The sequence below is a fragment of the Lonchura striata genome, chromosome 5 (assembly GCF_050655825.1).
Source record: "Lonchura striata isolate lonStrDom1 chromosome 5, ASM5065582v1, whole genome shotgun sequence".
NCBI lineage: Eukaryota > Metazoa > Chordata > Aves > Passeriformes > Estrildidae > Lonchura > Lonchura striata.
The window spans coordinates 62,141,291-62,163,464 of NC_140707.1; the positions used below are offsets into that span (position 1 = coordinate 62,141,291).

The window sequence follows — 22,174 nt, forward strand, 5'->3', positions numbered from 1 at the left end:
TTTTTCCTCACTCACTGTATTCTTTGTGTTCTTCAGGCTGTAACTGTATGGGTGTGGTTTTGCTCTTCACAATTAGTGTGGAAATCTGGAAGTGCAGCATATTCTTTTAAATGTGCAGCAATAGTGAATTTGTATTGAGAGGTAGCTAATAAATTGCATGCTGTTTTGATCTTTAGTATGTATTGAATTCAGTATTTTGTGTATTTCAGATGATAAAAAGGATATTGACCATGAAACAGTGGTGGAAGAGCAGATCATTGGAGAGAATTCTCCTCCAGATTACTCAGAGTACATGACAGGGAAGAAACTTCCTCCTGGTGGAATACCTGGCATTGACCTCTCAGACCCCAAGCAACTGGCTGAATTTGCTAGGTAAGTAGGAAGAAAGGGGCTTTAAAACTGTTCTTTTCACTGGTTTAATTATGAAACTGTTAGGCGAAATGGTATATTTAGTATGTCTTATGATTCCATTTAATTATCTTCTAAAACAAGGGACTTAACACAGCATCAGCTACTCTGTTCTGAACTAAAATAAAAGGGTTTTATATTCAGTAGTGAATTCTTCAGTGTCTTCCAGTCTGCAGTTCCACAGGATTTAAATACTTTCATTGATAGATTGCATCACTCATTGCTCTAAGTAACCCTGCCTTGGGATTGGACTAGATGGTCTCTAGAGGTCCCTTCCAATCCCAACAATTTGGTGATTTTACATGACAGAATATTTCATTCATGTGAGTAGCCTTAAATTCCTGAGCACCAAAGAATCCAATTTATGAAATGCTGTGTTCGGGTTGTTCAGTACAAAATAGTAAGGCTACAGGATTTAGTTGGCGACGCAGCTTCCCGTTCTTTTTCACCTACTTCTTAAGCTCAAGATCTTAAATCACGTGCCGTGCACTTTCAAGTGCCCCTGATAATTGCAGTTCACAGCTGGTAACTATACTGCTTGGATTTTCTCCGGTGAGTCAGAATTGTCGCTCGTTTGCGTGTCAATAGGCTGACCGGGGTGACAAGGTGACTTTTACTTTCGGAGGCGCTGTGAGCGGGGCGGTGTCCGCCGTGCCGGGTGCCGGGGCAGCCCGCGGCCGGCAGGGGGCAGCGGCGAGCCCGCCCGGCGCCGCGCGCCGCTCTCGGTGTCCGCGGCTGTCGCGGCGCGGCTGCGGGCTGGCTCCGCTGCTGCTGCCGCCGCCTTTTCCCAGACCGGGAGCAGAACGTGTGAAGCCGCATTCATTTGCGTTTCTGTAGCGGCTGGCTGGCCTTCAGAGCTTGGGTGCACGGTTCTGACACTCGGAGCAGGCGGACAGTCTCATGTTGTTTTCCTTACTACCTAGTAGAGAGAGTGTGTGCCGTTTTCCAGGTACTGTTGATACAATTCTGGTCTGGCTTTTTGGTTTGCTGGATCTTGGTGTTCAGTGTGTGCATTTATTCTTCCTGTTTCACCTTTTTGGTCTTGCTGCTTTTGACAAGTTTTGTCCTGTTACTCTGTAGTGTGTTTGTGCTGGAGGAATAACAGCATGGCCTCATCCCACAATTACTTTCACTAAAGCCATTGAACTCTGAGTTTTGAAGGCTCCTAGTAAAATAGTTCTGTAGGGCTTGCTTCATGCTTCAGACTTCAGACTGATCTGGAAATGTATAACAAACAGGTGAAAACAGGGGTTTTTCTGAAGTGATAGATGGCTTTAGCTACTGCTACTCTTCTTTTGTGTTTTACTATCATTTATCAAAGTTACTGTAATGCTCTCTGGGACCTGCTGAGGAGTGAATGCAATTTTTTTGAAAGCAAATGTTTAACTGTTTCAATTCTAAACTGTTACTTACATATTTCTACTTGTTGTATGTTTAGAATGGTGTTCTCCATTACTTTAAAACATGCTAAAACTTTACTCTGGTTCTATTAGACACTGAAGTACTGAATAACTCTCTTGTTAGAAGCAGAAATAGTTTATTGAAGGGTATTCTCCATGCAAATACTGAATTTTTTTTTTTCAGATTGGGTTGAATACTTGAAATGGTTGTCAGGATTTGGGCTTCTGCATCTATCAGATGTGTCTGCATATTTCTGAATATTGTGGAATGTTTTTGTTAGGTTTCTTTTGAGAAAATAGTGGCTGCTGGCAACATTTCAAAATTATTACTTTCTATATTTATAATATTTCAGAATGTCCTAGGAAGTTCCAGAGCTGGAATTTGTAACATGTAGTGGAAAGGTTCTGTTTTATATATACAGCCTCTTTTTTCACGGCAGATAAAAAGTAATCTGTTTGAGTCAGAAGATAAATGTGTGATGGCAGAGGAAACACCTTGCTTGGATATTGCCTTTAGTAATATCCCCAAGTTGCTCAAAAGCTGGGAAAAATTGTTCTTGTAGCTTAATTGTAGATACATGAGAATTTAATGCCTTTTCTAAGAAAGGTTATTTCATTTCTTGGTCAGAATTGGTGACTGTCAAACTTTTACTCTTGCCTTACAGTTGTATGTTATGTCTTAAATTATTGTGTTTGTTTATTCTTTTGAGCCTGAAGTGTATGGGTGTGTTAGAATTTGAATATTTCTTGTTGAGGTCTTGTCCTCTTGCAGTGAAGTGTGTTAAAGGGACTCCTTGGCTAATAAGATGGTTTCAAGTACTGATACCTGCAGACTACTGTTCAGTTGTCTTATTGACCTTGCTGTGTGCAGTATCACTAGGAACTTTGCATGGTAAGCTGAAAGAAAGAAATTGGTTTACATGGCTGGAATTAGCTTTGGAGGTTCAAGGAGTACAGTTTTTCATGCTAAAAGAATGTGTTTGTTTAGTATAAGGTTCTGTGAAATTGCCAAACATTGCTCATAGCTTTACAGTTCAGAAGCTCAAAAGTTTCAGTAGCTGTACTCTGAAGTTTTAGCAGCACATGAAGTTGAAGATTGCTTCTAAAGTTAAATAGCTTTATGTGCTGTAAGGTTTTGAATTACAAATTTGTATTTTGATTACTTGAAAAAAAGAATTGTTCACATATAAGGAAGTGTGAACTGGTTAGTAAAATTGTATGCTAAGTGCATTGTGTTTAGTTGAGAGAAAGTCACGTAGGGTTGCTTTTTGGTTTTCATTAGAGTAGGAAGGAATCTCACCATACATTTATAAAAATTACCTCCTCCTCAGGCTAGATCCACTATTTATAACAAATGCAGCTTATTTAGATTAAGGATAAATTAATTTAAAATACTGGCATTGATTATTAGGAACAAAGTTGTGAGGTTAGGCTTAAACAGAAAAAGCTTGAATTCTAGTGGTAGTAGATTTTGAGCAAGGTTCTGGTATTCTGATCATGAGCTAGTTAGTGAAAGGGACAAACCTGATGTTTGAAGTTGCTTGTAGCTCTGCAGCACTTCAAAACAATAATTCAGAACTGTAGTAATTGAGCAGCTGCAGTGGCCACCAGTGCTCAGAGCTCGGTGGCTCTCGCAGTGTGAGCGGTTGCGGTGTCTCTTGCGATGCAGTTGTCTTTCACTGCCTGGTTTAGAGCATATGTTACTGAGTCATGGAGCAGGAATCTGAATCCTTTCACTGGAACTCTGACAGTTTTTCCTGGAAAAGCTTTTATGCATTCTATGATTCCATTGAAAACACTGAATAAATAGGCTGTGTCAGAGCATCGACGTGTTCAGTAATGCATAGATGAATGACCCAAAGTTACGGCTAGCTGGCAGTTTATAATTTTTTACATGTTGCTTTAGTCTGCTTTAGGAGTCTTGGATTTTCTCTAGCATGCTCTGAAAACACAGTAAAAAAGAAAAATGTGGAATTCTCTTCAACCATATCAAAATTTAAAATATTAATTGTGAATTATCTGCTCAGTAGGACAAAACCTAATAAATTACCATGATTTTATTTAATACCTTTGAGAGGGGAACTGGAAATCCCTTCAGTGGAATAAAATGCTTAATCCAAATCTAAATTGATGACAGTTTAGTAGTTATGAAGAAATCATAGCTGCTTGGTAGTGAAAACTTAGGAAGGTAGTAGGGATGTTTCTAGAATGTGCATATGGCAAATTTCCTCAAAGCAAGCCACTAAAAAGGATATTCCCTGGTTGCCCCCTCCCTCCCTCTTGTCCTCCAAATACTTGACTGAACTGTCTGAACACAGCAGAACACAGACATCTGTAAAACAAAGAAATAAGAAGGAATATCCTGTAGCTGGGAAATTGGCACAGTAATGGGTCCTGGTGGTAAAAACTTTATTCTTGGTTTTATTTTCTGCTGATCTTGGTATCTTTTCTGAAGGAGAGCAATTGTGAGAATTGCCTTCCTTTCTATCCACTTTCCAAACCTATAGAAAACAAAGGAGAGGAAACTGCATTAGAGTTTGAAATAGGACATCCTTTTTGGAAGTGACAAAGCCTTCTGGTCATCCAGATTTATGACTTGGGCCTCTTTGTAAGGTGTATGCTTTTGTATTTGTTTTGTTCTTGTTACAGAGAAGCTTAAAGGGCAGTAAAGTGACAATTGCTTTACCCAGTATTCTTCTAGGGGGAAGGAACATCTTTGTGCCACACTGCATATGCCAATGTCCCTGTTTACACATATAATTTTCCTCATAACTGGGACAAACCTAGGAATAGAATTGTGGAGTGAAATAACTTCTTATGGTAGTTTTGTTCCTAACTGTGGCTGCAGCAGGTAAGACACTGGCTGTTCTTGGGTTTATGTAGATAGATTCCTAGGACACCCCCTTCATCTTGTTTGTCCAAAAGCCAGTCTAGCCAGTTCCAGGAGTTCAGCACAAATAAACTCGTGCAGCAGCACAGGGCTGTGAAGCTCAAGCTGGCTTTGCTCAGCAGGGCAGTGCAAGGGGAATGGCACAATGAGAGGAATGCACCAGAAGTGCCAGTAACACTTCAGAGAGAATAATTTCCTCTACCTCTGACTGTTCCTGGGGAGGTGGTGGGGTGCACAGGTGAATATCATTGCTGGTCATCAGAGACCTCTAGGATGTGTTAAAGGAGTTGCCTGAGAGAGAGAGAAAGTAAAGCTATTAAGATTAGCTTTATGTACAGAGGGAGCAGAAAGGAGCTGAGAACACAAAACTCCTTAGCAGTGGCAAGAAAAGGGAAATTGTGGAGCAAGGGGGAAATTCTGTACTGTTATTTGAATTGTATTTCCTTTCTTCCCAGCTTTAACACCATTTCTGTGTCCGACTTTTAAAATTGCATCAATTGACAAGTCTATAGATTATGAAGTTGGACAGGAATTTGGGGTGGGAATTAAGTTTCTCTGGGCACCGGTGAAGTACCCTCAGTTCAGCTGTGTAGATGAAAGGAGGTAGTTAGGTTTAACTTTCAGATAACAGCGCAGTGACAATATTGTTTTCTTTATTTTGAGAAACTGTGTGGTTTAATACATGTGATTTCACTCAGTCTTTCTTATGCATGGATAAGGGAGTGTGCTTTTATGCAGCTTATTCTGTAAAGCTATTGGGTTGCACACATTCCTGCTTCCTCTGCTGTCACCCATTCCCTCCTTCCACTCCCCCAGTGCAAGTTAAGACCTAGCATTTCATTGCAGTGTCCCAGTGACTCGATCAAAAGGTATGAGGTACCCTTCCTGATTGTCACAGTTCATTGATTTGCAGTTGCCTCAGTACAACAACGTAAACTCACCACAGAAATGAAAATTTTGGTCTTGTTTTGTAAATTGACTTTCTGCAAAGGCAACTGTTTCTGAAGTTCCACCCCACTATTAATGTGTGTCTGTAGTTGTGTTAAATAGTGATATTTGTTAGAATTCTGTTTTTGATTAATATTTCAGACTAAGAAAACTTGGATGGAGCTGGTAGAGATGCTCTACTAGGTGGGAGCCAAAAGTCTAACCACCACCAGCAACAGCTACCTGCACCAGTGTAATTAAGATCAACAGCACAGTTTTAGTCTGGTCTCCTTTTGCAGAAAGTTAATTTTAAAGTAAGACCAAAGTCTTTTTTTCTAATGCATTGAATGTATAAGTTTTTTAATTCTTCTCTGGCAATTGTCCTTCTGGCTTCTGCAGCTTTGTGAGCAAGATGACATTTTTTGACACAATGATGTACTGTAGCTGTGCCTGTGGTGTTGATGCCCTCATGCCTTTAATCCAGGTATACAAAGGGCCCAGCAGCTTCCTACTGCCTGTGGCACTGAGATACAACCTAGACACCATTTGCCATCTCTTTTGCATTGTCTGCTGCTATTTTGTTGGTAAGACTGGTTATCTGTGGAACCCCGTCTATAAGTACAGTCTTGCTCCACATTTTAGGCTTAACTTGCTGTGCTTCCATGAAATACGAGAAGATGTAAAATTACTCATTTTTTAACTGAAGCCTTTTGTCATTTGTGTCCAAATATTCAAGTATACTACTGGGTTGATACTGCTTAATTTAGAAACAAAGCCTGAAAATTAGGATGTCCTGGATGGACATTCATGTTCTATGCCTGCTCAGACACTGAACTGAAAAATGTAGGGTGTATGTTCATGCTGCAGTCTGTCCCATGTCCGACCACCCAGTTCACCTGCAATTGGTTCCTCAAGCTTCCTTACTGCACTGGGCCAAAGTATTTTCCTTCTCACTCTACCTGAGCAGCAGTGTTAGGATGACACTGTTGGAGCATTTTGTTCTCAAACATTGAAGTAATACCAGAGGTAAGATACAGGAGTCAGGAAGAGGATTTAACACAAAGTTTGCAAATGCAGGCACTGCCCACTAAAGCTATTTGCCACGTCTCTTGTTAGCAATTCTCTTGGTCTAGTCACTCCCTTTACAGGTGGTCAATTAAAACTTTGGAACAATAGTGGTTTTACTCATTCTGATCATGTCAGGGACACTGATCTCAGACCTAGGAATTTTTATTTTTGCTTCATTTCTTTGGGCTGGGAGGATGATTCAGCCAACATTTAACAGGTTGATTGAATTAGGAGGTGTTTTTGGCACCAGCTTTGTCTCCTAAGGATGTTTGTTCTCTAATGGAATTAAATAATGACACACTATTCTCTCATGTCCCATCTTGTCAAATCATTCTTCTGAGACCATTTTAACAATTGCTTGTTTCTGTCCCATTTCCTGTTTTTTAAAATCACAGAGACGTAATAAGGAGAATCCCATGCTAAAGGTAGTTGAAAGCTTTCTGTAGGGGTACTGTAAAGACATCTTGTGTGTGTGTGTGTGTTTTCCTAGAGCCTCAGTACCTATAGTACTATTGAATCTGGAACCTCACTGGAGAGTGCAGTCAGTCAGTTAATCCCAATCACTTGTTTGGAGTCAGGTATTTTAATACTTTACTCAAAGAGACTGTAAACTAAAAACAGCACAACTATTCTGTATTCCAGTTGGATTGTATAAATTAATTCTAATCAGTAAGGTCAACTGAATTGTCTGTAGTCTTGAAAAATATGGTTACAATGAAAATTAAGGTAATGAGGAGACTGCTGTACAGGAACAGATGTAGTCTGCTGTATTCAGAATGTTTCTGCCCTTAGGTTGATGAAATCTTAAGTTGTACTACTGGTTGTGGTGCACAAAAGGAGATTCGTCAACACAACAACAACAACAAAAAAAACAACCTTACACCCATTCACAAGTCACTGTTAATATCTGTAAATGTATTTGTAACCCTGCAGGAGACTGTAGCTCAGGATGCTCTGTACCTGCCAAGTGTAGCTGGAGATGCTGAGGCAAGCAAGAGTTTCTCAAGTGCCCACTCAGAGAAAAGAGCAAAAGCAACCTCTAAATCCTTGGGGTTTAGTATTGTCTGTGAAGTGGCTGTCAAGTGCTTTATTCTGCAGATGATCACTTGAACTCTGCTACATCTGCAGTACTGAAAGGACTCAGAGTAAGGGACCAGTGATAGCTGGCAGAGCCATAGCAGTCTTGTCCATCACATATCACTCCATTGGCAGTTGTAAGATGATTTTCCTGGGTCTTCAGGACTTCTGAGGGTTTTTTTCCCTGCTCTTGCCTTAATTCACCCTCTTCTCTCAGCAGTCCATATGAAGGAAGCAGGTGAAAGCAGATTTCAGCCATAGGAGTGTGGCAGTCCCAAAGAAGTCTGCGCTCTGCTTGCCAAAACCAAATGCTTTTGTGGTCAGAATGGAGGCGTTTTAATTTATTTTCTCTACAGTTCCTGGGAAGATTTTGTTTAAGAGTTGCTGTTTAGCCATTTTCATATAGATTAATAAAAAGGAATGTAAAAAAGTACATACATGCATTGCTTGGAAATCTCTTCCCCCAGCCTTGTTCTTTTATCTCAGTTTCCAGAAACAGAACTCGTGCAGATTAAAACTGTCATGGATAGCAACAGACACTTTTCCTTGTTAGCATTAAGAAGAGTGTGTACCAGAATTGGAATTCTGATAATTCCAATTATTTTGGTAATTTAAAGCTACTCATTCTATTTGAGACTAGGGAACATCACCAAGCCTGTGGATTAACTTACAGATATGATACACAGGCACCTTGTCACACAGAGCTGTCGTGTGCTGTGTTGCCAGGAAAAGCAGTTCAGTAATACACTAGCTCTGCTTCCACAGCAAGATTTGGGAATGTGCAGAATCTCATTGCTCACCTAAGGGAATCTCAGCTGTATGGGGGTCCATTTATTTATACTCACCTAAGGCTATAGTTAGATGGAGATAAAACTTTTCTTTTTAATTTTTTGAAGACAGCACCCACAGGTTTGAGTAATAAAGACAGCTGAAAGTGCAGTTCCCTAGAATCACATCTGGCTCTTCTGACTTTCTGATAGGTGGTTGTTACAATACTGTTCTAAGGTTGTTTTGTACAGAGTCTTACTGTATGTAAAATAGATCTAACACACACAAGCAATAGTTTGTTGGGCTCCTTCTGTAGCAGTGGAGATTAGTGGCACCCATAAAATCATGAAGATCCCTGTCAGTGACCAGGAGTAAATACGTGATTGCTTGTCAGTTGCCAAGAGTGGAATACCTTAAAGTAAGAATAATTACCATTTCTGTGGTTGAAATGTTTGTCTATGTTGTCTGTGTATATTCTGCAACTTGCCTGATTCTGCTTTCCCTGCTCCTGCAGAGTTTTCTTTAGAAGTCTTGTGATGAAAATACTGCAGAATGATTGAAGCTATACTCCTTCATGTCCTGCTGCATAGATGGAGAGGAAGTGAAGCTAAATAGGCCACATGGATATTGGCACAGCATAAATGGAGTTTCCAAACAAAACCTCCTAATTGCAATTAGCATATGTCAGGAAAAAAAAAATCTCAATTTCCACATATTCAGAGGATTAAGAAGATAGTATTAAATGTCTTAGTCTGTATTTGAGAGGTCCTTCTGGAAAGCAGACCATTCCAAATGCTAAATTATACTGGTAATGTAGGTTTTGAAAATAGTAAAGTGAGTACCATTGACACATGTAATAGTGGGGGATAAAATGTGCTCATGATATAGGCACTTACGGGAGAAGAGCTGTCTACGAATGTGTTTCTACTAATATTTTTTGTACTGTTTTTTTTATCTTTAAGAATGAAACCAAGAAAAATTAAAGAAGATGATGCTCCACGAACGATAGCTTGTCCTCACAAAGTAAGTGAAGTGCTCAGCTTCTGAGTAGATAGCAATTTGTAGATCAGAATTTTGTATTGATGTTTTCTCTTGAGAATGAACAACTAAAATACCTTACTGTTAATAGTATACACTCAGTTAAATGTATTCTAGTTGTCATTCTCTAGAGGCTTCCTTTAAAACCTTTCACTGAATAATATATTATTCCCATTCCTTGTCTTAAGGTTAGTGCATCCCTAATCTTCTGGTAACCATGATGCACAGTCCCTAACATGCTGCTTTTACTGTTGTGATTTCCCGACACCCAAGAATACATACTTGAAAGAATGTTCTGAAAGCTGTTCAAAGTACGTTCCTAAGATCTATATATCCTCTGCTTGGAAACTATGACAGATTTGGAGTCTAGATCAGGAATCAGCAATTTATGGTGCAGATGCCAAAGTCAGCTTTATTGGAAGACTCTGAATTACATTCCACAGAGCTGGAAAGTGCATCATCATGAAAGAGAGAGGCAGGCATCTTTGATATATGATTCTGATCCACTGGTAGCAAGGAAGCTTCTGTCTTGAATAAATGTTGCCAGTCACCAAGATTGGTAGCCTGTGGCTTTACTGCATTATCCAGCTTTTGTAGTGCTTCTTTTGGCTAATTTAGTCTGTGACTAAAAAGACAAACACAACTTGCTGACTTCTGGTCTAGATAAGTGTGACCCTAAGCAAATGATCAGGGCACATACCTACTAGAGTTATCTATTAGAGAGCATGAATAGAAGGCTACTTTCTGACAGCCATGATGTAAGGAATTTTCTGAATTCCTCTTTGTGCTTATATTGATTATTTCCAATTCTCCACATTCAAAAGTGTAATTTTTTTTTTTTGTAATACAGTATGCAGAGATACAGGAAAAGTTATTTTTTACTATACCGAGGAATGTTACCTTCATTTCTTTGATTTATTTTTTCATAGCCTCAACTTCATCTAAACAGGGGGAAAAAAGAACGTTCTCTCCTTCCATTTTCTATCTTGTAATGTTGTAGGCTTTATGCATTTATGAATTCAGTTTAATGAAAGAAAAATACTGTAGCTGCACCTGCTGCTCTCAGAGGCAAGAAGGGACTTGGAAATAAATGCAAAAAAGAGTGGATGGTCTGTTTTTGGCAGTGCTTCGCCCCACCCACTTCTGCTCTGTGCAAGGAATGGTGGCACAACACTTCAAATTTAGCCAGAGGTTCTAGTGCCTGAAGAGAGAACTCCTGAAAGTCACATTTGTTGAAATAATAAAAAAATAAAAGAGCCTGCAGAATTTAAGATTAGCAGTTTAACAGTCCTTTATGTACGGTTAAACTTTATGCATCATAACACAGTGGTGTTGGCAGACTAGTGTTGTATAACAGCATCACTAGTAGTACAAATAGGATTTATGATTTTTAATAGGATTTTATGAGGGATTTTGAACCTTGAGAAAGACATTTATAAAACATATGATAGATATCTGTTGATAGTCACTAAGAAGTGAAAAAAATGTAGAAAGATTAGGTAAATAGAGCTCTGGAATCAGAGTGATATTCCTCTGTCAATGCAGATTGACCCCCAGGTTAAGACTTTTGATGCTGTACCTGAATTAATGTGTCTTATTTTGTATTGAGTTGGGACTAGCTCACGCTGTGTTCTGCTGCCCAGTATCACTTTGTAGGTTTAAACTGCAGCAGCAGTGGCACTCTGTGTCTCAAGGGGGTACTGATCAGTCTGCTACTGCCAGTTTGGATAAGGTAGTTCCTGTAAGTTGTTATGTGCTGGAAACCTTCTTGCTCCATTTGTTCTCAGAAATGGGGAGGACAGACAAGGAAGAGGACAGAATGTTGGGAGATGGTGCACATACCAGTTGGTACTAGGGAATAATGTGTAGTATATTAGAGACTATATAATATATTGTAGTACTGTAGTTCTCGAAATATAGCACTTTGAAGAGTACACCATAGGTATCCATGAACTCTTCTGTCTTTGTTTTTTTGGTTGTATTTTTGTGGGTTTTTTTTCTCCTCTGAAACCTGTTAAGTGCTTTGGTTTATTCATTTGCTTCTGTCAGAGTCTGCATCTTCTCCATAAGACTGTCCTATTATTTATTTGGCTGGACATGGCTCATAATACTGTGTGAGAAAAGGGTTTGGGATCTTTTTGTTTGGGATTGGGTTTAGGTTTTATTTTGTAAGCTTTTCAAATGATTAGTTTTTCTTGTATTGCTTTTTAAAAAGTAAATGTAAGGGATGTTCTTTTCAGGGTCAACTGTTAAGAAAGTATTCAGGATAGAAAAGCATTTTAAATGCTTGTACTGTAGGTGATAAAACCTTCTTTATGTGAAGTAGCTTATCTACTAATTGAGTTTCACTGTTCTTTTTAAGGGCTGCACGAAGATGTTCAGGGACAACTCTGCCATGAGGAAGCATCTGCACACTCATGGCCCTCGAGTACACGTATGTGCAGAATGTGGCAAGGCCTTTGTGGAGAGCTCAAAACTAAAGCGGCATCAGCTAGTTCACACCGGAGAGAAACCCTTTCAGGTACTGCTAACTGCAGACACAAGTGCCACCACTTACCTGGGAACCCTGGAGACTCCAGCTATAGCCTGGCTTCCAAGGACTAGGGCATGCTAGGGCTCTGCTAAAATCAGATGAGGCACCTGAAAAACTGGGAGTCCCTTAAGTTAATTAGGCTATCATTTAATTATTTACATGAACTTCTCTTAGAAATTGGTAAATTGGATGTACATAGGAAATACCTTTCAAAATATGATGTAAAGTTACCGTCTTTAAAAATGAGATCTGCAGTTACTAGAGAAGTAAGAAAATGTCTTTTTCTCCTCATCATCTTTTCAGCTTAGTACTTATGGACAACTGAGACTTGGGGCTGCTTGCTCAGTTAGTTACCTCAGGGTACTAATTTTCAGTAGGGTTTATTAATCAGTTTTCAACAAAATGATGGAGTCTCTGAATCTCCATTTATATTGAGTCACGTGGGCGTCTGCCACCAGAGGTCCCCTGCCGTCTACATATGATACTCCCTATAAATCTTTAAAGTTATTTTTAGTCTTGATCATATATGTCTTCCCCAGGACATACTTAAGATATGTGGGATTTTTCTAAAATAATCGGCAACAATAAATTACTTCAGAAACTTGATTGGCAGTCCTCAGGCATTTGCTTGGATGCATACACTGAATATTCTGTGTAGTAAATTAAAGAAACACTAAATGTGCTGTTCTTTTTATATCAACTCAGTCTTAAAAATAAAGCAGATAAAATGAGAGTGCAGATCATCACTCAGAGGGGGAAGTTCTGCTATGAAATCCTGTTTCTATTTTGTCATACACTGTGTAGATGCAGTTTCACATGCAGAGAAGGTGTCTTTAGTGGAAGTGCTTGCTTGCAAGCTGAAGATCATCTATTTCCATCTTTGAAAATAGATATGCTATTGTATATATACTATATACTGAAGTATTGCAGTCTTCAGTACAGTTCTCAGCCCACAGCTTCACCCATAACAATTTACAGCCTCTGGCTTCGTGTTCGTGCAGTCTAGTGATTTAAAGAAGACTTTTTCTGCTCAGTGATGGAGATGATTTCCACTAGCTAACAGAGTGTTTCTTTTCCTTCCAACAGTGTACATTTGAAGGATGTGGAAAGCGTTTTTCACTGGACTTCAATTTACGCACACACGTGCGAATTCACACTGGCGACAGGCCCTATGTTTGCCCGTTTGACGGCTGCAATAAGAAGTTTGCGCAATCAACCAACCTGAAATCTCACATCTTAACACACGCTAAGGCCAAAAACAACCAGTGAAAGTCGAGGAGAACGTTCTCGAACTCAAAGCATCTTACAGGAAAATCAATTGGAAAGAAATACGCCTCCCCTTTGTATATTGTTTCTAGGAAAGAATTTTAAAAAAAAAAGAACCCTACAAAACTTAAGGACGTGTTTTGATAAGTAGTAAATAAAAAGCAAAAAAAAAACCACACAGAAAACTTGAAGGTGACATTGCTAAGATGATCCACCTTGGTCTGTAAGCCCGTTTCAAGAACACGGTGTTTTGTAAAGTGTGGCCCCAACTGGACGGGTCAGCTCGTGAACTTGCATCAGAAAAGACAATTCTTTATACAACAGTGCTAAAATTGGACTTCTTTTCACATTCTTATAAATATGAAGCTCACCTGTTGCTTACAATTTTTTTTAATTTTGTATTTTCCAAGTGTGCATATTGTACACTTTTTGGGGATACGCGTAGTAATGCTATGTGTGATTTTCTGGAGGTTGATAACTTGCTTGCGGTAGATTTTCTTTAAAAGAATGGGCAGTTACATGCATACTTCAAAAGTATTTTCCTGTAAAGAAAGAAAAGTTATATAGGTTTTGTTTGCTATCTTAATTTTGGTTGTATTCTTTGATGTTAACACATTTTGTATAATTGTATCGTATAGCTGTAATGAAATCATGTAGTATCAAATATTAGATGTGATTTAATAGTGTTAATCAATTTAAACCCATTTTAGTCACTTTTTTTGGAGAAATACTGCCAGATGCTGATGTTCAGTGTAATTTCTTTGCCTGTTCAGTTACGGAAAGTGGTGCTCAGTTGTAGAATGTATTGTACAGGCACTGACCGTTTATTAACACCTGATAATATGTACATCCCCCATGTAATAGAAAGGACAACAATAAAACAGTGGTCCTAAAGAAAGAATCTGGCAGAAAATGATCTGTAAGCGCAGTCAATTGTCTTTTGTTGTCCAGAGCAGTTCTAGTTCCTCTTGACCTCCCAGAAATTGGAAGCTAAATAAACTCAAGTTTCCTTTACTTTGCATTCAATTACAGTGATTTGTGATGTAGTTAAGTTAATGCCACATCAGGTGGTATATCTAAACAGAACTGCTGACTGTAATTCTGGTTTTGAGTGACCTAGACTTCCATTAACTGGAATGATGGATTTGGAGATGTGGCAGTGTAGTGGGGAGTGTTCCGTGTGCCTGGACAGCAACTAGGTAAAACAGTACAGGAAATAACTTAATGGAAACTTTTGTTTAGTCAAGGTAAGGAATGTTGGCAGTTTAAATGCAGTAACGATAGAAAGTGGAGAAATGGTAGGGTTTGGGTGATCATACCAGGAAAAAAAAGAAACTGTTTCTTCTTTTGTCTAACTTGCTTGAGTGTAATGATAAAAATTCTTGGAACCTTATTGGACACCTTTTGTTTCAAAACAAGAACTTGAAGTTCTAAGAACTAGATGGAGTTGAGTTTTGATGGTCTAACTAAGAGTGGTTACTTCTCATTTGTTCAAGTGTTCAAAGAAAACTTAGCAGATACTATAGTAAAATGTGACAGATTAATAAACAGAAGATTATGCAGAGAAATGCATAAGTTATTTTTTAGAGGCATGTAACATATTTTAATAGTAAAAAGTGTTGTTAATCTTTTTCTGAATTCTGTTCTTAAAAGGTTCATCAAAGTTTTCATTGCTAATACTGTAAAATTTAATTTTGAGTCCAGTGTTGGTGGTAGTGGCAAAAAACATGGGTAATAAAGAAACTGCACTTACGACCAAGGGAATTTTCATCCATACATAAGTTAATCTGAACACTGCAACTCTAGTCTGAGGTTATTAGAGGTAGAAAGAAAGTTGGGACATTTAATTGTAAACTATGCGTTAGACTTTTGGCAGTATTTTTTCTTTTATATATAAGCAGTTTTTGAACAGGACAATATACTGAAGCTTGTATAGTTATAGTTAAATTAAATTCTGTATACAGTTAAATTAGTGTCTATTCTTTTTGGAAGGAAATAAAATTAATTCAGTCTAGTTCTAATTGACCTTATATTTTTTTCTTAAGCAGTATCTGTGATGGTTTTAGGCTTACACAGAAATTTGCTTTCCTGTGTTATAAAGTCATTTATTGAATTGCAAGGTATCAGTACTTCATCTTGAACATACATTAGGGACTGAACTATGTTACTTTGAACATACATTTGAGACTAAGCTATGTTAAATATTGATTTGAGGACCAAGTGGGAGCTGTAACTGTTATTGCCTCTGGTTATATTGCATCTCATTACAGAGAGACATTTCCTTCTAGGCCTTAAATCAGCAGCACTCAATATACGCCTTAGTGCAGGTAGCAACACTCAGTAGCTTGAAAGGTCTTGCTTTGTAAGTACTTAACTCCATACTGGGTATGAATACATACAAGCACTGAGCAGCTGCTATAACTTGTTTAAGCTTTTAAAGTATAATTGGCACACCTTGCTCTTAAAACATACTGCTTAATTGATTCCGGAGTTTTCCTCAAGGTTTTCCAGTGAAGAAATTACAGGATTTGAGAATAGCAACAGAGTTGACTTTGAAACCACCATTCCCATCGTGCTGTTGAGTTCCTGCATTGCACCACCAATTTGTGAGCAAGTTCAGGTAAGGGGAGGAGAAGATGAGGGGTGGTAGAAATGTGGGTTTAAAACTGGCAAAAAATTTCCATGCTTATTCATTACACGTCTTCTACTGCTCATTTGATTGTACATAGGCCTTGTTTTGTTCTGCTGCTGTCAGAATGAAAGGAGGCAAACTCAGACCAACTTTAAAGGTAGAACTGACCAGACTTTTCTCTCTCTATTTATGGTCTGTCAGTAAATGCAAAATGAACAACTTAATTGTGGAGAGTGTTTCTTGAAAAGGTTGTAGGAGAACTGCAGGTTCAGATTTGAAATGCTAGGAAAATAAATCCTTAATGAAAGAGAATGCCAGCACCTCAGCTGAACCTGCACTGAATTTTAGTTATCTTCTGTTTGAAAAGGGTCACTGTGGAATTGAGGTAGTGCATTTTGACTTTTCCCTGTAATGGCTGCAAGTTGTCAATCAACAAAGCCAAATACTAAACACATCCTGACAACACTTTGTCAGCAATAATGTAGTTTTAAGGGCAGGTGGAGATCCTTTCGCTCTAGTAATTCCACAGTGCGTAAAAAGCAAAAGATGCAGCAATTACCAGAAATGGCAAAAGTAACGAGGCTTTAAAATGCTTGGAAGAAAGTGAATCCCTTCAAAGTGTCATGGCTGTGCTAACAAGTGTTTCCATGTGCTTATCACATAGCTCACAGGGTATTTTGTCAGTATGCCTTGGAAAAACTAGGGCTGGTTGTTTTTTCTACTCAATTGATGCATAAGTTTGAGGACAGTACGTGCTGAATATCATTCTTCCAAGTGTTTCCTTAATACCTTGAAGAAATAGAGAAAATCTGGATTTTTCATCAGGGCTGCTAGACAAATCTGTCTGAGAAGTTTTAATCAGTCAAGTGGCAGCTGCTGCTGGCATTGGTTTGTCTATAATGTGTATCAATAATGATGGCATTTCAGAATAAGAAGTTTTTAATCTGTACGGCACCTTCTAAAATCTATGTAACCATGGTGTGAGGAGAGGGGTAAAGCATATTTGTGTCAGCAGTGAGCTTTACTGCACTCAATTTCCCAGAGCACTTAAAGCTACTGAGGGGAACGTGGGGTGGATTTCAAAAGTGAATATTGGGTGTGAATTTTGCAGGCAGGAATACAAATAAGAGTTGGCTTCAGTATGCTTGTTTCTGGCTGTGTAAATGGAATATTTTAAAATGCAGTACTTCCTTTGGGAAGAGTCCCAGGGCAAAAGAAGTGAAAGTGAAGTAGAGCAGAGGGAGTGCAACCCTGCTGCTGAACACAAGCAGGAACATCTGCACAGTGGTGTGTAAAGGTAGACATGAACCAGAGCAGGACTGTATGTGCTTCTATTATGATATTCAATATTCAGTTTGATAATATGAATTGGTCTAGTGTCAAGTTGCTAGAGTGTGATAATGGCTTTACAGCAATGCTGAAATGCCACCAGGGTGGCTACTGGTTTAATTTTCTAAGGTAATTGAATCAGTCATCCTTTTCTCAACTTCATTCTCTTTGCCTAAAGTAAACCAGGTTTTATGTATACTCTCAAGGATCCTATATTATTAAGGCAGTTTAACTTAGGAATTTTTTTCAATATTTTTCTCTGGAAATGTCTGGAAAGTGTTGAATTTCCTTTGGTGCATGCTCATTAGATTCTGTATAAGAGTTAATGTGAAGTTTTCAGGTCTTGGTTTCTCCTACAGTGGCAGGAAAATACTTTTGCTGTAGGTAAATGAATAAGATTTGTTATAGCAACTGGGCTTTAGACAATTCCCATTTTAGGGTTTTCCAAATCTTCTGTTACTTCTTCTAAGAGAAAAGCTCTAAGCCTGGGTGCTGGTTGTGTACCACAGCTTTTGTTGTGTGCCCTGGTGTGGATGTGACACCTTCTTGTGAGCTGCTGTTCTCACCAGGTTCCTCTGTCTGCTGGGGGCTCTCCTCGGGAGCAAGCCTGAAGTTCTGTCTAAATGTTGGTGAATTTTGGGAGGGAGAAAAAGGGATGGCAAGTCTGTGGCATCCTTGTAGGACTTATGGGCGCTCCCTTTGCCACCACTTTTCAAGAGATGTTGCAGGTTTAAGTGTGATTCCTCTGATTGCTCTGGTGTCAGCTGGTGTGTGTCAGTGCTTTGTTTCAGGTCAGAAACTCCCGGGAAGCAGTTTGCCAGGAGATGGCAGTGAATTACCTCTGCATAGCGTGACCAGCAGACAATGGCAGTGCCAGGGTGCCCCTGCGAGGTCAAGTGTGGGTCCTGTGGTGTTCAGTGCACCTTGGCACACTTGGAGCGTGCCAGTGTCAAAGAGCAAATGCCCACACACCACTCAGAAGAATAGGAAGTACAATTGTGTGCTGATTTCTGAGTCCTGAGTGTACTTGTGCATTCATTTAAAGCACCAGCAAGGCACTGAAAATAAAAGACTGTAAATAAAAATTGTTGAGTGTGACATGGGTCATATATACATACATCCACCAGATATTATGTAGAGAGTAATGTGGAAATCCAGTGATCAATGGTGTTAATGAATGTGCTTTCAGCTGTGAGTGGCTGTTTTGGTTAACTGCTGTACCTGTAAAACATCACTGCTTCTCTCCAGCAGAGGCATCCTAAAATGTCCAAGCTCTTCTGAGGCAGTTTGGGCCTTTGCTTCAGTCTGTTGCTGCTCATAATGTGTGCAAGGCCATTGCAGAGACTGCACGACAGGACCCATGTTTCACCAGGGTCCTGCATTGCTGCTCTTTAGGGGATCAGAGATCTCAAGTAACTGGTTTTCCTCCCTGGAGCAGGCCCACAGAAAAGGTGTATTTCAAAAGAATGTGAATAACCATTATTTTTGAGAAAAATGATAGAGCATGTGACGACTGTGGCATAATATGCACTGCTTGTTAAACAGTGGCAAATCTATACACAAAAAGTCTTGGTGACCAGATAGATCCTAATGTCCTTTGGCTAAAGCTCATCTCAGGAACTGGTTGTGAAACAAATCTGAGGAACACTGTAGGTTAGTGTTTTGATTTAAGGGCTCATAAAGTCAGGTGTCCTTCAGAGCTGCAAGGTGGACTTGCCAAGGACCTCACTGACTTTGCCCGTGCCAGTTTTGGCTTACAAAGGTTTTGACCGCTTCACACATGGGGCATCATGCATCTTATGCTTTGATTTATTTTTCAACAAGTGTTTTTTTCTTAGCAAAACATAAAACATCTATTCTTTTGATATAGAATCCTTCAGTTTTCAGTCTTACCTGGTGCTTTGACTGAACCTCCAATGGATTTGTATGAATCCACTGACTCCCATAGCTTCAAAGGGCATACAAATGTTTATGGTTTGAAAACGGATTGTAAGGAATAATACTTCTGGGAGGTCTTTTGGTTTTCCTCTTGTGTTGGTTGATTGGTTTGCTTGTTTTTATTTTTTCCTCCTGCGTAGGCTAGGGACAGGGGATTTCATCTCAAATTTTTCCAGAGTGTGAAATGAGAATGTGTCCAGTCTCTTGGTTAAGAATTGGTAGGAAAGCAGGTAACTGCCTGGATTAATTTAAGGGTAGAAGTAACTTTTACATTTACCTCCTTTAACTGCAGTTAAAGTTTGAACTTCACTACTGGCCTGTTTGAAAAGCACCTCTGAGAGATTCTTCCTAATTGTGAAAATAAGTGAAAATACCTTCCCAAGTGAAAATACCTCAGTGCACAAGGAGTATGTATGGCCTGGTTGATTGCAACACTGAAGTATTCCTAATCTACAATAAATCTCTGCTTAAGATAATAGATCAGATCCTAGAAGAAGAATATTCTGTTTATTTTGTACCATCTTTAATCTGGCCAAGTCAAATTACTTGAGCAACACTTCTTTCTATTCTGAGATATATATATAGGAAACGGTGCAGACCATGTATTTTATTGACACATGGATATGGCTAAAATGGTACAAGTCTATTTTACTGTCAACAAAAAAATGCAGTGTGCTTCTTTCAGTAAGAAAAAGTCATAATAAATTATGATAGTGAATGATAACTAAGAAATTTCACTGTGTTAGTTGTTACACTGTATAGACCCTAAGAACATTTCATGAACATTAGAACTTGACGTTCTTCCATTTATATCAATCTGTAGGGCATTAGTGTACACTGAAGACCTTACCTTGATTTCAGTTTATTTATTGATGAATCTGTACAGATCAAAATCACTTGCTAGGTCAAACTCAGATAAAACCAGTAATAAACTGAAAGTAGAAAAGCTTTTACTGTATCTCTTCTGTATTATTGTGTATATTATGTCACTTTTTTCTGTTGATAACCACTTCTGCAATTAGTGAGAACAACACTAATACAAAAATTGCCAAACAGTTGCACTGGGAAGATGAAAATGGCTTCTTTTCCTCTGCTTGTCTCCCCTGGACACACATAAATTCCTGAACTTGGAAAGCAACAGTTAGCTTCCCCTTGATATCAAGGGCTGTCTCCCTTAGGTTTGGCCCAGCAAGTTCTCTGCTTCCCTGATCTCTTGCTGTGCTTTCCAGAGTCCCCAAGAGCCTTCATCTGTCTCCATGGATGTGGTGTTTGATAGAGAGTGTTGGCTTGGGTAAGCTTCTATTTTCTCTGCCTGTTTTTGTGGCAGAGGATGGGTTTAACTGTACATTTTGCCAATCTAATGGTGTTTGGCACACTTCTAGGTTTTAAATTGATCTTTATCCATGGATTAAAAGTCAGGCTATCAGCAGCTAACATTAAAACTGTTAATACCTGTTGTCCAGCATAATAATAAATACATTTAATTTAAAAGAACAAACACCTTTTTTCTTTGCATTTGTGTCTTAGTCTTTTCCCCAGTATGCTGCCAGTGCTGCACCTACAATGGACAAGTTTTCATCCCTTGTATGTATTGCTACCCCTTTACCTGAACTGTATGAAAAACTTTTTCATAGAATCCTAGGTTTGGGCTGGAAGGAACCATAAAGATCATCTAATTCCAACACCTCCTGTTATGGTCAGGGACGCTTTTCACTAGACCAGGTTGCTCAGACCTCCATCCAGCCTGGCCTTGGACACTTCCATGGACACTTCCAGGGGTGGGGCACCCACAGCTTCTCTGGGCAACCTGTGCCAGGACCTCAGTACCCTCACAGTGAAGAATTTTTTACTGATAACCAATCTCAACCTGCCCTCTTTCAGCTAAAGGCCTTTACCCCTTGTCCTTTCACTGCAGATATGGAGAGAAAGACAAGGCAGAGAGGACAAAAAACTTGTCATGTTACAGAGCTGATAAATAAATTTCACACTAGTTGTTCTTTATACAGTAACTTAGTCAAGAAGTAGTATGCATGGGTACTTTTTTCCCCTCTTTTCCTAATAGGACATTTTTGTGGCTGTAACTTTTAAAAGTTGCATCACTCATCTAGTTTAAGAAAAAACAGGGCAGAGGGACTTGATAATGAACTTCATTTTCAGTGATTTTTACCTTCTTAATCCCTTCAGTTATTTGGGATTCTTTTGATAATGGTGTGGAAACGAGGATCTGGGAAGGCAGGAGGTAGTTCTGTCTGAATTGGCTCACATCTCAAAAATCTATCAGGAAAGAACTGTATCATGATTTAAAAGGCTGGGGCTATTGTCTAGCTTGATTTAATACTTAGAAGTCACACAGATTTCAAGCAGGTGGCATCAGACTAGGCTGAAAGCTGACTTTAGCCTCGTCTCAGGCTTGTTGAGTAACATCCAGTGTCTGCTACTGATTACTTAAGTTCCAGATGGATGAATTTCTGGAAAGAACATTTTAGTAAGCACTGCAAGTAAAACATTGTATAGCCCTTTTCCATTTTAATGATATTAGTCTTCTAAGGAGACACCATTTGCTTATTCCAGCTATTTGTTTCTGCTCCATAGTTCAATGTTGAACATAGTTGTTGTTCCTGCAGAGAGAACAAAAGGTACTTGACTGGAACTGACCCTGGCCATGGTCAGGTGGAGAGGGGGTGGCCTTGCTGTTTTCTGAGCCAGGAACTGACACTTGGCAGGGTTTGTGTCAGCCACGTGTGTCTGCCCTTCAAGAAGATCAATTAGTGGAGCCACTACCTGAAATAACCCCTGAAGAAGAGGACACGAACCTACTGGAGTGAGTCCAGAGGAAGGATACAAAAATGATCAGAGGGCTGGAGCACCTCTCCTTTGAAGACAGGCTGAGAGAATTGGGC

General features: G+C 39.2%; 1 protein-coding gene across 1 annotated transcript in view; it reads left to right on the forward strand.

Moving 5' to 3' along the window:
• Positions 1-20,222, forward strand: part of YY1 (YY1 transcription factor) — a 29,882-nt gene extending 9,660 nt beyond the window's left edge. The window contains exons 2-5 of the mRNA XM_021549724.3: positions 210-372; positions 9,501-9,561; positions 11,939-12,097; positions 13,196-20,222. Of these exons, the coding sequence (XP_021405399.1) occupies positions 210-372; positions 9,501-9,561; positions 11,939-12,097; positions 13,196-13,378 (566 nt within the window). The 3' untranslated portion in view covers positions 13,379-20,222. The remainder of the gene's footprint in view (positions 1-209; positions 373-9,500; positions 9,562-11,938; positions 12,098-13,195) is intronic.
• Positions 20,223-22,174: the final 1,952 nt, after the last annotated feature.